Raw genomic sequence first — 14,651 nt, forward strand, 5'->3', positions numbered from 1 at the left:
TGAACTATTGGCTTGTCTAGAACTTCTCCACATCACTGTAGCTTGGTTTTATAGTTGGTGCTCTCTGTACTCACAAACACACTCATCGTGTATACTGCTGCTTTCATCCAAGAGCTTGCCCTGGTCGGCCCATGGGTTCTGGCAGACCATAATATGAACTCCATTAAGCATGTGTAACGTTTGAACTCAAGTCTCGGGACTTGCACACGTTTCTTGGGAATGCCATTTGTCTTTTCATCGTGGTCAGTTTTTCTATGGTTTCACAGCGTCCCAACCTACACAACCCCCTTCCCGGTAATTCCTCCTCCTCCGAGGTTCCCCACAAGGGGGGGGGTAGACAGTGGCTGTGTCCGATCCCCCTGTCTGAGTCACCCTCTCAAAGCCAAGAAGAGAGACCAGACCTGGCCGGGTCAGAGCTCAGAGAGAGTCTCCTGGTCTTACTCCTCGCTCTCCTCCTCGTCACCCTTGCTTCCCTTGCTCCAGCGCTGGAAGCAGTGCACCGTGGAGGCCAGGAAGAAGCTGGTCATTATGGCCACCACTGACACGGAGATCCCCGAGAAGATGATGATGAGGAGGTCGGTTAGGGTGAGGGTGACCTGGCACTCCCTGAAGCTGTCATTGGAGAGCTGCGTCAGGGAGACGCGCCGGCCGTCCATGGGGAGGGAGCACTCCATGCCTTCAACACCTGCAGGGTCACAGGACGGAGTGGGTCAGAGGGTCTCATGAGCTAGTCTAAGCCTGCCATATCTTTACCCAGAGATTCTTACATTACTGGTAGTGCATTCTCTACCAGTTGAGATGCATTATAGCTATTGTGGGTTTGATATTTGATGAACAATGGATTTGTCTACCTTGTCCCGTCTGAAACTGAGGTTAAATACAAGTAGCAGATGTAAAATGCTCCAAACAACAACCAATATATTCCTAAAGACAGGGGCACCTTGACTGGATGCATTACGCAATTGATGAAAGCACAATAAATCAGCCGGTCTGGTTTCCCTGGACGTCTTGGCTCTTCCTGAGTACAGGCTTTACTGACATCCTTCAAAATAAAAGCACAGTGACTCTGGCTCATTAGATCTCAAGGGCACTTCTTATTATCCCGAAGCAAGTTTTACATTTTCATGGATACTAAGGATCAAGGACAGGGAATGTCATGGATGTTGAGCCCTCGAATAACAAGGGTCTGTCAATGGACTGATGGCTCCTGGGTTAAATTATGATGAATATCAGCATTGCTTCTACAGAAAAAAGATTCACCAAGTACATGCAACTATAACCCTACATCCAATTTATACAAGAACTTAAATTTAAATGTGAAATAATATTTTGATAGGATTAAAATATGGTTCAATTTGGATTTCAAGTTTGGATTTTTATGTATGAAGGCCGTCGTAACAGTCTGTCTCAAAAGCCCCTATTGCTAACTACTCTAAATTGCAAGGAACGATTCCCCAAATGCAAGCAACTATTGCTTTAGTTGCCAACGGCCATACAGTGGCAGGAGAAGCAATGATTAAGTAACATTAAGTTATTATTAGCAATACGTTTAGTGAAAGGTGCTATGTGTATGTCCTCAAGAAACCCAATCATGACATGACAATTCCCGTCTGATGGAAATACTGATCAAGTCATCAATTTTACATTCTTTAAAATAACAAAAAAAAATCACCATAGATATTCAAGGCTATCTATCTCTGGTGTCCAACACATTTTTCTCACACTCTCTTCACAGAAAAATGAAGGAAAAAAAACAACCGATTGCCTTGTCAGTGTGGGTGGAAACGTTCCATAGAAACGGCTCATACACATTCACACAAACCCAGGCAAGTGAGAGAAAGTGGGTGAGAAAGAGGGAGAGAGTAAGTGAGACAGCCAGTGAGAGAAAGATAGGGAGAGAGAGACGGAGAGAGAAGGTGGAAGACAGAAAATGCAGCAGCAGAATATCCTTCCAATCTTTGCTCTATAGTCAGCACATCTGAACACACTTTCAGAACTCAACAGGGTTTAAGCTTGTGATCAACCCAATGCAAATGTACTCCATCACTTACCAGATACTAGGGATTTACTGGAACTAAACAAAGCAGCACATTTTGAAATATGATTAGTTTGTTATCTCCCTCAGGAGGTAGAGATGGAATCATGATTATTAATTAAGCTTGTTTTGGGCTGTGGGCTTGTGTTTGATTTCCCAGATTCAGACTCATAAGACTCATAAATAAACTCATTTCAATTTGTATGCTTCTTTATAAAATTTATCTTGACTGATAACAGCCATGGCGTTATCATTCAGGGGACGGATGTCAGCATCAGTCCGTGTTTTGTCGTGACGATGACCTTTGCTGGGCTCTACAGGTCGCAGGCTGTGGTTGTCGTTATTGATGTACAATAAGGACTAGCTGACCCTGTGTCAAATCTGGAGCGCCGACAGATACCCATTAATGCTTACATCATACTCCAGTGGTTCAGGGTTTTTGACCCCAAGCGGAAAACTTTCAGTTCCAATCTCAGCATGGGCAGCCTTTTACCAGTATGCATACCGAGGAAGATGTGTTGCCCCTACCTCCTCATCAATTGCATGTATCAACATTATTTACTGCAAGTCACTATCGACGACAAGCGTTGGTTATATAGTAAATCCGTCACCCACCCGCTGACACCTGCTCTCTATCAACCTCCATAGAAACAGCGTGATGAAATAAAGGTGTCATGGGGATGAATTGAACTGCCATTTCGTCATTTTTTAACAAAACCTACATAGGCTTCTCTCTAACGTACTATAAAACAACAACTCGGTGGTAATTAAACACACCACTTAGTGAGCAGAGGCTGCAGGACTGTGTCCTGCAGAGACAGATGGACACTATTTATAATCCCTCTGTACCCACAGCCAAGTTGCATTCCACCTTGGAGAGTTGTACCCTCGTTGGCCCCTTACCTGTCGCAGTTAGGTGATAAATAGCGTTAGGAACCAGAGTTTGCTCTGTGAATATACAGCCCCTTCTGGAGCCGTTCGTCTCGAGGCATTCATCAAGCTCAAAGTAGTATTGCTTGCTATTCAGTTATTTAGCAGATGCTTTCCAAGGCAGCTTCCAGTGGATCCACATCCGTATCATTCCACATAGGTAGGGAAGATGCGAGAGGAATCACTCCTGTCATTTAACCATTTATTGCAAGAAATGGTAATACAATTTCTGTTTTGCCTGAACCACAACCATTTAATGGGACTGTGTTCAATGATATGCATTGCTTAGCACAACATAGAAATGAAGACTAAGTAAGTTCCTTAAAATCTTGGACTTCAAGAAATAATTTCTGCTAGATCACATCCCTCCGCACGGTACAGGGGTCACGTCCCTCCGCCCCGTGGCTCCAAGACGAGCTGATGGATGACAATCAGCAAGCCGTGCAGCCACGAGGGAGAGCCAATCCCCGTGGCAACGCACCGGCCCTGTCTCCCGGACTGTGATTGATCCGTCTGGCCGAGTGTGACGGACTGATATCGGACAGTTTTTCTTTTCCACACCGCCCCTTTGACACTACGCACTGGCTGTCCCTCCTGATTGATGAGTGGATTGATCCCTGGCAACCTCCCCCGTTCTTGGCAACACACGCACACACACAGCGTGGCATCATGTTAGCGCTTGAATGGTACGAGTACCCCCGTTTATGGCCGAGTCTTGAAGGGTTTGAGTTCCCCTGTTTATGGCCCAGTCTTAAAGGGTATGAGTACCCCTGTTTATGGCCCAGTCTTGAAGGGTATGAGTTCCCCTGTTTATGGAGCGGTCTTGAAGGGTATGAGTTCCCCTGTTTATGGAGTGGTCTTGACACTTCTCTCTCATCAGTCCTTGTGAATGGGGAATTCAGGGGAGTGACAGCAAGTTAGAGAAAAGTGCTTTCCCGGCAGTACTGCCCGGGATGGGTTATGCCACGCACGGGGCCGTCCTAGGCCTACTCAATGGAGAGGAAGGAGCCGCACTAAATGGAACGCAGTCACAAAGAGAGAGAGATGGCAGGATCATTTACTCACAATCATGGAGAGTCTGGGTTAGTCTGATGCATCGAATGCAAGCAGGAGCTGCAGGCGTAGGAGGAGGAACGTGTGACTGCACAATGTGACTAGTGTTCATGCGACAGCGTGAGTGTGTGTGTGTGTGGGGATGGGGGGATGAGGAATTATTCAGCAGGGATTTCCTCCCGCATGGAAACTGGGTGACATCATCGTTGCACAGGCGCACTCGAGGTGGCTTATCTGGAAAATCACAAGAAGACATACGTGAGGTTGCATCCATGCAACCGTAGACAGTCATACAATCAGAAGAGGGTTTTAATAAGGGGTGACCTGACTCGGCTGGTGGTCTTCTGTGGAGAAACGTCTGCATTTCCTTTCTGTCCCCATAGAAATATAAAAGGGTCGATAGAGGGGAGTTTTGTCAAGGCACCAGTCTCTGGCCTCAGCTGGATGGAGAACCTAATTTGCACTCACAAAGAAGCCAATTTCCTTCCGTAAAAGCTTGTGAAGTGGCTCTTTATTGAAACAAAGATTGCACCCCTGTTCTATTTCGGACATGAGGTGAAGCCTCGGCTGCGGTCCTGCAGCTCTGTCAGTCAGTTGTTATCCGGTGAGTTTGGTCTACCGTTTGCCACTCTCTGTTCCCCTGCCAACACCCTCTCACTTCCCAACTTTAAATAACCATTAAACCAGGCCAGGGTAAAAGAGGAACTTGTAAATTGGAGCAGATATTTTTCCTCCCGTCGCATCGGCTACGGGTGTCAGAGACGGGAGTGACTGCGTCGGGTGTGCAGTGGCCCCGGCGGATCCCATTGGCAGCCGCGGGATTGCTAGCGCAGTGTGGCTAACAGGTGTCACCTGGAAACCATAGCCCTGAGTAGGGGAACAGACTGACCCAGCTGCAGGCCCTGCTCTGTAGGGGAGCTGCACGGCCCTGACTAGTGTTCAGCCAACATAAAGCCCCCAACCTCAGAGGAGTCGGGCTGGGTCGGGTTACCTTGAGCTGGGTCAGATGAGCTATGGAAAGGTGTTGTGCTGAATTATGGATGGTCTTTGTTCATGCTTAACCTAAGAGCACCGGAGACAGCGGGGATCATGTTTACACTCATCACCCCATTCAAACATTTAGGAGCTGGGCAGAGGAAGCATAAAAACAGGTGTTCATCGCGGAGACGCTAACGATGATAGGTCGATCACACGGGGTTCTGGTGTAGCTCCTTTCAAGAGTTGATTACATTTGGCTCTGCATTATAGGTCTAACTACATATTGGGGATTTAGTTTGCTTTAACTCTGCTGTATGATCACTGTAACACCGCCATCTGGACGCCTCAGATCTCCAAAAGAACGTCATTGGTCTGGCACCCCAGGGACGGGTGCTTTTGCGTTATCCCAGAATAATAGGTTTTAGGGTGCAGAACCCACCAGGCAGCATGCAGGCGTACAGTAATCAAAGTTGTTAACACAAATGTGTGCGGTGCTGTCAACTCACGAGCCCCCAGGGAAATCAGATGTGAGAATGGAATGGGAATACGGTGTATCACGCGCAAACCCCAGCTGTGCTGCTCGGCGGGCAACCTCAAGACAATTTCCAAAATAAACCAGAATAAATGTCTGTTGTTCTGCCCCTGTAATGATTACGTGGCTCCAGGTACGGCGGCGTTTGGTCTTGCCGTTGTGACCTTTCCAAGTCTAGACTCATTTTGAAAATGAGCTGCACGGTGGTATGTGTGTAATCACATGTCATGTGTTTTCTCTTTTCTTGTGTTGTTCCAAATTAAGAAGCTTATCAAAGCAGGCTTACTTCCCTAATGAGCAGACATCTGTTCATGCATAATCACTTGTAATACAGTATTCCCAGAATAGTCCATGATATACCCCTCCCCCCCCGCCCAGAGGCCAGTCATTAAGTTAATTAAATGATACGGCTGTGTGAGCCCGCCATGTTCTTGAAGCCAAATCAATAACGGTGAAGCTTACTGCATCATGTTTGTTAATAAGGGATATGTCCCCTCCATCCCCGACGCCGTCTACCGACAAAGTCTTCCCTTTGTTAAAGGTGGTATACGATTTATGAGAATACTGCCAACTACTGGCAATGAAGAGGAATTACACCAACACAGGGAAAGCTCATGTCATCATTGTGCTATTTACCCTTCTGGGAGCTGCTCCAGAAAGAAGGATTTCTATGTTTGCTGTATCATTCAAAATTCGTGGGAATCTTTTCAGTTCCCAGATACAACGGTTAAACCCATGATTTGGCTGCAAATCAGTATAGTTATAAAGATTAATTTAAAATATTAATTGCCTTATGCTTAATTTTGATAAAGGCAACTGTATATTTAGTGCATAGGTATGCATGTTAAATATTTAATACAGGCTACTTATGCTCTATGGACTTTATAGAACTGGATGGATTAGTTTCTGCATTCACTTGCATTACCTACAATGTTAACGCCGTTTGCAGCTCCTTTTCTCTCTTACTCATGTATTACTAAAACATATCCAGTAAATGCTCCCAAGAAGATATAGCTTTCAAAGTGCCTCTAGTCACGTCACCATATATCACCATGACAACCTCTGGAATATCGCTTGCGTGGATTCTCTGACGCAATCATTGTGGCATCCATAATCAATCATGTTTTCCTCGTGTGAATGATGTCTTTGAGCGCCTACCACAAAGGTTCACTTTAGACACTCAACCCATCAGAGTCCAAGTAAACTTTGTCGGCAAAATGACAATATGTCATTCCTGAGCCTGAGCCTGAAAATACCATTGCTTGCTGAAATTAGCTCCTCACACACTCATTTAAAGATAAATACATCAGTAGTTCTGAGTCATAGTTAGGATTCTGCTATCCATGAACAGCTGATAAAGAGAATATGAAACAGCTACCAGAAGATGTATTGTCACTTTGCTCTTGCTATTTAGGATTTGATTGGTGATGGTTGGAGTACAGACTGCATCCTGCTTACTTTCAAAACCCAAATGGGTTTATTATTGATTGCAATATTATTCCTCTTCTGCTACAATTCTCCTCTAAAATTGAGAATGTGTAGCTGATTGATTAATGAATACTGTTAGATGAGTATAAGATATATTTGAGGTGAAAATAAAGGTAGTTCTTAATGCCATGTTGTTTTTAAAGTACACCTAAGATCAAGATTTTGGTGGGGTTGAAAGAGTAAATGTCACTGATATTGCTACGCTCTTCAAAAAAGAAATTGGTGAGAGAAAATGGAGCCCTATAGAAAAGAGGTCCCTGTACTCTCCATTGATATTGGTATTGATCATTCTTCTTTAGCCGCACACCTCTCACAAGCATCATAAAGCTGAGTGCACTCTCTAGTGCAGGCTAAGCATTGTGTGAGTGGAGAACCTGCACCTAGCCAGAAGTGTAGTAAAACAAAGCCAATAGTTTATGTTGTTTCCGTTGTTGGATGCGAAGAATGGCAAATCTGCGTAGAAGGGAAATCGACCCCCGTTCTTCGTAAACCAATGGGTGATGCTATTTATTTTTGTCTATACAAGTCCAACTCCTAGTTAGATGCATGCCAAACTAGACACAAACTACACTCAAGTCAAGTCAAACATCTCTAACTGACAATAATCAAACATGAGAAATACAATCCGTTAAACAATAGAAGGATGCTTTATTCATACCCAAGAGGAAATCAAACATATATTAACTTTAGCTGCTAGGAATGTTAGCCCTAGCAGTTATAATGCAGTTACTGGTTGCTTTGGACACATGTATACCACTAATGGCTTAAAACATATCAGGTTCTATTGTTCTATGGCAGGTTTATTGTAGTTGTAACGCAATTATTTTATTACAACAACATTATTATGGTTGAGCTTGAGGATCCCACTCTGTGCGATAGCCATTCAATTCTACAAAGCATGCATGCTATTGTCCATTGATCCATTCTAATTGTACATGAATCCACTTTGTGTTTTTAAGTTGACTATCTTAGAAATGGTAGGCAAATACAGGCGCAAAATCTACTCCTACTTCTATTCTACACTAAACTATAGAGTTCTAATAATACACTCAACCACGTCCATGTATCAAACCTTCTCCCCTGTGTTATGCAGAGTTCATGTTTTTCTGACAGTATTTTTAGTCGTTTTTTTGCCACAGGCCTTCATTCCAGGAAGCTAGTTTAGTACGGCTTCACAAAAATTGAGGATGACATTGTGGTTCTTTAAGACTCTGGACAGAGAGCTTCTCCTCTGACTGCAGCGATCGCTCTGCCCTCCTCTCACCCATCTCATTTGCATCGTCTCCCCGTTCAGAACAACGATTCCCTCTTCTGTCTGCTTCCTGCGGCCGGCCTTGTTAACATCTCTAATGCACCTCAGACACCGGTGATGGAGAAGCCATGGGCAATAGCAAAAAGATGCCCAGCATCAACAAACATACTAACAAAACCAACCAACCTAATGCTGAACCTTTGGCCAATAATTCAGTCTTTAGGATTCAGACCTGGTTGGAGTGGAGGGGTACAGGGGGTACGGGAGGGGGGTCTTCAGTATCAGCAGCTCTCTTCTCTCCAGTTCATAAAAACCAAAACAAGCCTCTGATTGGAATCCAAGAGGCGTATACGAGGAGGAGCACACATTACCGGTCCACTCTGAGTCCTCACAGAGAGCACCGCTGCTTGGCAGCCAATCAGGAGCTGGGCCGGCGCCCCCTGGCTCCTGATTGGCTGCTTGATGTCTGTTTGGCGGCGCCGTAGAGGATTCATTACGCCACACGGAGGCAGACAGAGCTGGAGGTTTTTGCACGTGCACCTTGCACGTGTAGGAGAGGAAGGGTGTGGGAGAGGTATCCGAGGTTGCATGGCGTGCCATCATCCTTTCTTTCGTCTTACCAAGGCTGTAAATTGCCCCAGAGCCCAGCGTTGGAAGGAGAGGGCTTGTGTGTTAACGTCTGTGTACGCTATGTGCTTTTGCCCATATTGAGTGTCTGTATTGAGAATGAGCCACTAGATCTCCTTTGACGCATGCACGTGTTTGAAGCATCCATTATGCCATCCGTATCCGGGGAGACAGCGGTGATCCAGTCCCTCTCCATCACCTATTAAACGGACGCGATGAGGGGCGTAATCCTGTCACACGGCCTTGTGAATCATACCTCAAGACGTGGCGCTGTGGTGTTTCCAATCACACGCACACATGAAGGGCAAACGGTTAATCTCCTTGTTTTATGACCAGTTCAATGTCACCAAGAATGACCTTGGCTGTAGCAATGGATACAGAATCACCTCATCCCCTGTGAGGTTTGACCCTCTCCCTGCCCTTTTCCAGCTTTGGATCATAAATGCTTTTCATTTCAGCACTTGGTCATAAATGCCATGGTAATTCTTAGCATGGTGTTAGCCTTTAGCATGGCACTAAGCTTTTTGGCACAGTGTTAGCCTTTAGCATGGCGCTAACCTTTGTGGCAGAGCGTTAGCCTTTAGCATCATGGTATCCCGTCTGGTGTTCCAAAACAGAGCCATGGTCCCAGTCAGCACCGTTATGGCTCGGTCTGCAGGGCTGTTTACGTCTTCACTTCACGCCCCCCCCCCCCCCCGGCAAGCCTGCTGCACGTAGCCGCTGAGGAGCACGCGGCCCGCGGCTCGGCTGTTATCAATAACACACCGGTCCATGACCTTGAGAAGGGGCGCCTCTGCTTTTATATGAAATGAGTGTCTGTTCATAAGAGCACCTTCAAATAAACGTGGCCTTGATGAATACGAGGTAGCCGGGGGTATTTACTCTTCATGGAATATCATTGGGGATTTCCTCTCAACACTAAAGTAGGGAGATATAAATATTATCAACAACAGTGGTTCCTAAACATGTTCCAAGTGGGGGATAAAAATAGACCGTGGCATAATGACTACTGGCCTGAAATGTAGATTTGACTAATCTCCATGTGAGCAGATTTGGTGCACTGTGCAACGTTCTCGTAGAAAACACGCAGTATGTTAGGGAGTATATTGTGTAGAATGACCTCATAGGAATCAAATATTAAGTTCCTATCCAGAGTACACTTCCTCACGGATAATATAATTCCCCTGGGAAGTCTACATGTCAGAGACACCACACCTTTTGCAGACAGACACACACCACAGACACTCTTCACGCACACACATAAATATAGACACAAAAACACTCCATTCTCTTACCTAACTCCTCCCTGCGGGCTGAATGTGTATGCTAGACCTGCCATGATGGGTTGAGGGAGAGGGAGAGAGAGAGAGGCAGAGAGGGAGAGAGGCAGTGAGGGAGCGAGGCAGAGAGAGAGGGAGGCAGAGAGCGAGCGAGAGAGAGAGAGAGAGAGAGAGAGAGACTCTCTCAGTTGCAGGAGCCCATGAGTCTGGGCTTGTTATATTTGATTACCACTGGTCTCGAAGCATATCCCACGATGGAGATAAATGCATTGACCTCTTGTCAGTGACTACGGTGCCAGAGTAGAAGGCATGCGCATGTGTACAACGAGGTGTCCACTATATTATAAAGGTCAAATACCTACAGGTTGTTCTATTGATCTGCTGAGAGGGAGATACATCTCCATTGAGACTTGATAGGGCCATAGTTGAGAATATAAAACCTTCTCTACTGTTTCAAATGTAGAACAACCGCGGGAAGACTGAGCAGCACATGAATACAAAGGTTGTTTGAATATCAGACCATTTTCCATCTTGGATAATACAAAGTGCTTGTTTATTCTTGCCTGTTATTCTCTCATGCAGTGTGTCGTTCCCACACTGTAAGTGATGGGGGTGGAGAAAAGCCAGATACAGATTTAGAACGGAGAGAGGAGGAGGAGAAGCAGGAGGAGGGGGTTGGAAGGGGTTCCCTGTCCTTCAGAGCGACAAAAACAAATTGAACGGCGCGCTGTGTGGATCAGTTTACTCACGCTGGAAGCACAGAATCACCGCCCTCCCACAGAGGAACAGCTCTTTCTAATGTAGAATGTTCCGCCCCACGATTTGTTAGTAATGCCGGGGAGTTAAGTCATTGAAACGTTGGACTTCCCGCTTAAAGGTCCTTGGTTCCACACCCCCAATGTCCACAGCCTAAAGTCCTCAAGTGTCCTTTGGAGACACCCTAACGCCAGCACCTTAACGACAAACATCTCAACAACTCCCTGAGCGACACCTTCATATACCCAGCACCCCCCCCAGTACAGAGCGGGGTTAGGGTTAGGGTTAGGGTTAGGGTTAGGGTTAGGGTTGACTCTCTGAGAGACACCATCACAAACCCAGCACCCCCCCCCCAGTACAGAGCGGGGACTCACCATTGGGCAGCTTCTGGCGGTTGTCCATCAGCCAGGCGAACAGGTTGGCAAAGTTACAGTTGCAGACCCATGGGTTCCCCTCCAGCCGGACCAGCCGCAGCGAGGGCAGCTGGCTAAGCGCGCCCACGTGCAGCGTGGACAGGGCGTTGCGCTCCAGCTCCAGCTCCCGGAGGGACGTCAGGCCCAGGAAGGCGTCCTCGTTGACCGCGCTCAGGTACGGGTTGTTCCCCAGGCGCAACTTGATCAGGGAGCGGGACTCGCCGAAGGTTCCCTTGGGGATCTCCGTCAGGTTGTTGCTGCCCAGGTCCAGGAACACCAGGCGGGACGAGGTGCTCAGGGTGCCCACCTCGATGTGCGACAGCGTGTTGTTCCGCATGTCCAGGTACACCAGGTCGGAGTACAGCACCAGGAAGTCCGCGGGGATGCGCGGGATCCAGTTGTCGGACAGCAGCAGCCGCCGCACGTCCAGTGGGATGCCCTCGGGGAGGCGGGTGAGACCCCGGGCGCTGCAGTCCACCGTGTGGGGGTCCGGGCACAGGCAGGTGGCGGGGCAGTTCTCCCCCCGGCTGGGCGGCGGGCGGGTCAGGAGGAGGGCCAGGGTGAGCTGGAGCCAGCAGACACATGGCGACATGGTCATAGGGCGGAATGAGGAGGGAGAGGCAGAGGCTGGGGTAAGGAGCGCCCGGGGGAGGGAGGGGGAGGAGAGCGAGGGAGGGAGGGCGGGAGCCCAGATGAATAAAGGAGGGTGAGGGTCAAAGGGCAGGGGACTAGGAGAGGGGAGGGGAGGGGGTGAGCGAGAGGGGGAGGAGGAGAGGCATCAGTCCTCACAGAGGAGCGTCATGCCGACGGAAGGAGACGATGGACGGCGTTCAGGATGCGGGAGGCGAGCGGACGCGGGGAGGCGGCGCCGGTTCCTGGCGGGTCATGAAGCGAGCGCCGGCTCGGAGGAGAGAGAGACCAGCTGGGAGGTTTTAACGGCGGGAGAGGACAGCTGGACAGAGAGAGGAGTCAGAGCTTCAGCAGAGGAGGTGATGGAAAAACAAACTCAGGGCACCGGCGAAAGACACAGAGAGGGAGAGAGGGGAGGGGTCGAGGAGTTAGAGGGGGGAGGGGTGGGGGGATTCCGGCGGTCCGTCACCCTAACCCCAGTCAGTCAGTCGCTGTGGCGGCCGGGGGCGGACGGCAGCGCGGCCGGCGGGGTCAGCGCCGCGAGAGGAGACGTGCGGAGGGGGTCACGGGAGAGCGACGCACAGAGACCAGAGGCACCACATCCCCACGCCGCCGCCGCCGCCACCGCCACCGCCACCGCCGCTTCTGGGAGTCCGCCGCTGCGTGGGGAAGCCTGGCGAGCTGAGCACGGAGTCAGGAGCCCAGCAGGCATCGCTGTGGCGCGCACCGAGAGCCTCCTACCTACACACGCCACCGCACACTCTGCCTCCACGCTCCGCCGCCTCGTTCTGCCAGGGCTCCGCCTCTCTCCCTGTTTCTCTCCGTCCCTCCCCGTCTCTCACTCCGTCTCTACCTCTCTCTCTCACTCCGTCTCTACCTCTGTCTCTCACTCCGTCTCTACCTCTGTCTCTCACTCCGTCTCTACCTCTCTCTCACTCCGTCTCTCCCCCTCTCTCCGTCTCTCTCTCTCGCGCTGCACTAATGCGCGGTGCAGATGGGTCTCAGAGCTCCGTTGCCATGGGGAGGCAGCCCAATGTCCAGCGAGGGGAGCCACATGCGTGGACGGGCTGCTGGGGCCGGGCTGCAGCGACGCGGCTCCACTAACCGCTCTCAACGCGCGGACGGACTGAGCCGGGGTTTATCTGATGCCTTACACTCCCACCAGGACCCCCCTCCCTCCCTCCATCTCTCTCTCTCTCTACCTCCCTCCCTCTCTCTCCCGCTCTCTCTCTCTCTCTCCCTCTCTCTCCCGCTCTCTCTCTCTCTCTCTCTCTCGCTCTCTCTCTCTCTCTCTCTCACTCTCTCTCTCACTATCTCTCTCTCTCTCTCTCTCTCTCTCTACCTCCCTCCCTCTCTCTCTCTCCACCTCCCTCCCTCCCTCTCTCCCGCTCTCACTCTCTCTCTCTCTCTCTCTCTCACTCTCTCTCTCTCCCTCTCCCTCTCTCTCTCTCTCTCTCTCCCTCCTCCCCCCTCTCCTCGTTGCCACGGAGGCGTGCCTCAGCCACGTTGTCAACATGTGATGTCACTTCCCCCCATGACAGACGATGATAATATACTGGATTTAAAGAGCATTCAAAATGGAAAGCATTCCAGGTCTTCTATTTTACTGAAGGACCATCCCTTTTCACCGTTGATTGATACATATTAAAATGGATAAAATATTTTATGGATGAATATTTCTCTATTCTTTTGGTTTCTATTAAAGTAGCCCTATCATGTATGTGTTTGTATTTCACCTTTCGCCTCGTCTTGCCCAGAACACAATGCCGTGACATTCAGCCTCGCTCTGCGTTACATCACATGTTTTACATCCTTGTCTCGCTGGGAGAGAGGATTACACAACCTGCCGGTGGCACGTGTTCATTAGTTATTTCAGAAACACATCTATGACCTTTTTAGAATGAACTTGATCTACTATTCCTAAACATAGTAATTCCTGCATGCATTCAGCAATTCCTTCATTGCTTACTGTATTTAATATATTTTTATTTTATATAAATAATGTTTTTTTATGAAATATTCCAGTATGTATGTTTGTTGTTTTTTGGTTTTGGTTTTTGATTTGTTGATTTATTTGTGTCACAGAGCAGAGATGTGTTCTCTGTGCCGGTGCTGTGGGCTCATCGTGCTGATAGCGATCCCCTTCCAATACAGTCCACCTGTGAACAGAATGATTTATACAACCCCTCCCTCCCCCCGTGTCCAGATCCCCCCCCCCCCACAGTTCCAAGAGCAACACGTGCAAAATAAGTCATCCAACCAGTCTTGTGGCGGGGAGAAATACCTGCAAAGTCACGGAGCATTTCCCTAACAGGATTTGGTGCAACAGGTAATTGCAATCAGGACCAAAGTGGGGGCGTGTCTGCGTCGCCCCGACGGTGACGACGTGAGTGAGCGTCACTAACAAGCTGCGTGTGTGTGTGATGTCTTACACTCCACTACACTACAGCATCACATGCACCTTACAGAGCTGATCACACCACAGGATATATTGTGTTATAATATACACAATTACACAATAGAATGACTACAGCTTACACACCTGTGTGTGTGTATGAGTGTGTGTGCGTGCGTGCGTGCGTGCGTGTGCATGTTTTTCCTCGAGCCGCTGATGGACACACACACCTCAGTGTCTGCGTCAGGCGGCTGCCTGAGAACGGAGCGGCCTGAGGCTAAT

General features: G+C 48.6%; 1 protein-coding gene across 1 annotated transcript; it reads right to left on the reverse strand.

The window, feature by feature from the left end:
• Window positions 1–437: 437 nt before the first annotated feature.
• lrrc38b (leucine rich repeat containing 38b) lies at window positions 438–11,942 on the reverse strand (the record flags this gene model as incomplete). The annotated part of the gene is made up of 2 exons (XM_079748604.1): window positions 438–685; window positions 11,306–11,942. 2 exons carry the CDS (start codon window positions 11,940–11,942, stop codon window positions 438–440), a joined length of 885 nt encoding a protein of 294 aa, XP_079604730.1.
• Between the last annotated feature and the right edge of the window lie 2,709 nt (window positions 11,943–14,651).

Source organism: Pollachius pollachius, assembly GCF_949987615.1.
Source record: "Pollachius pollachius genome assembly, chromosome: 12".
NCBI lineage: Eukaryota > Metazoa > Chordata > Actinopteri > Gadiformes > Gadidae > Pollachius > Pollachius pollachius.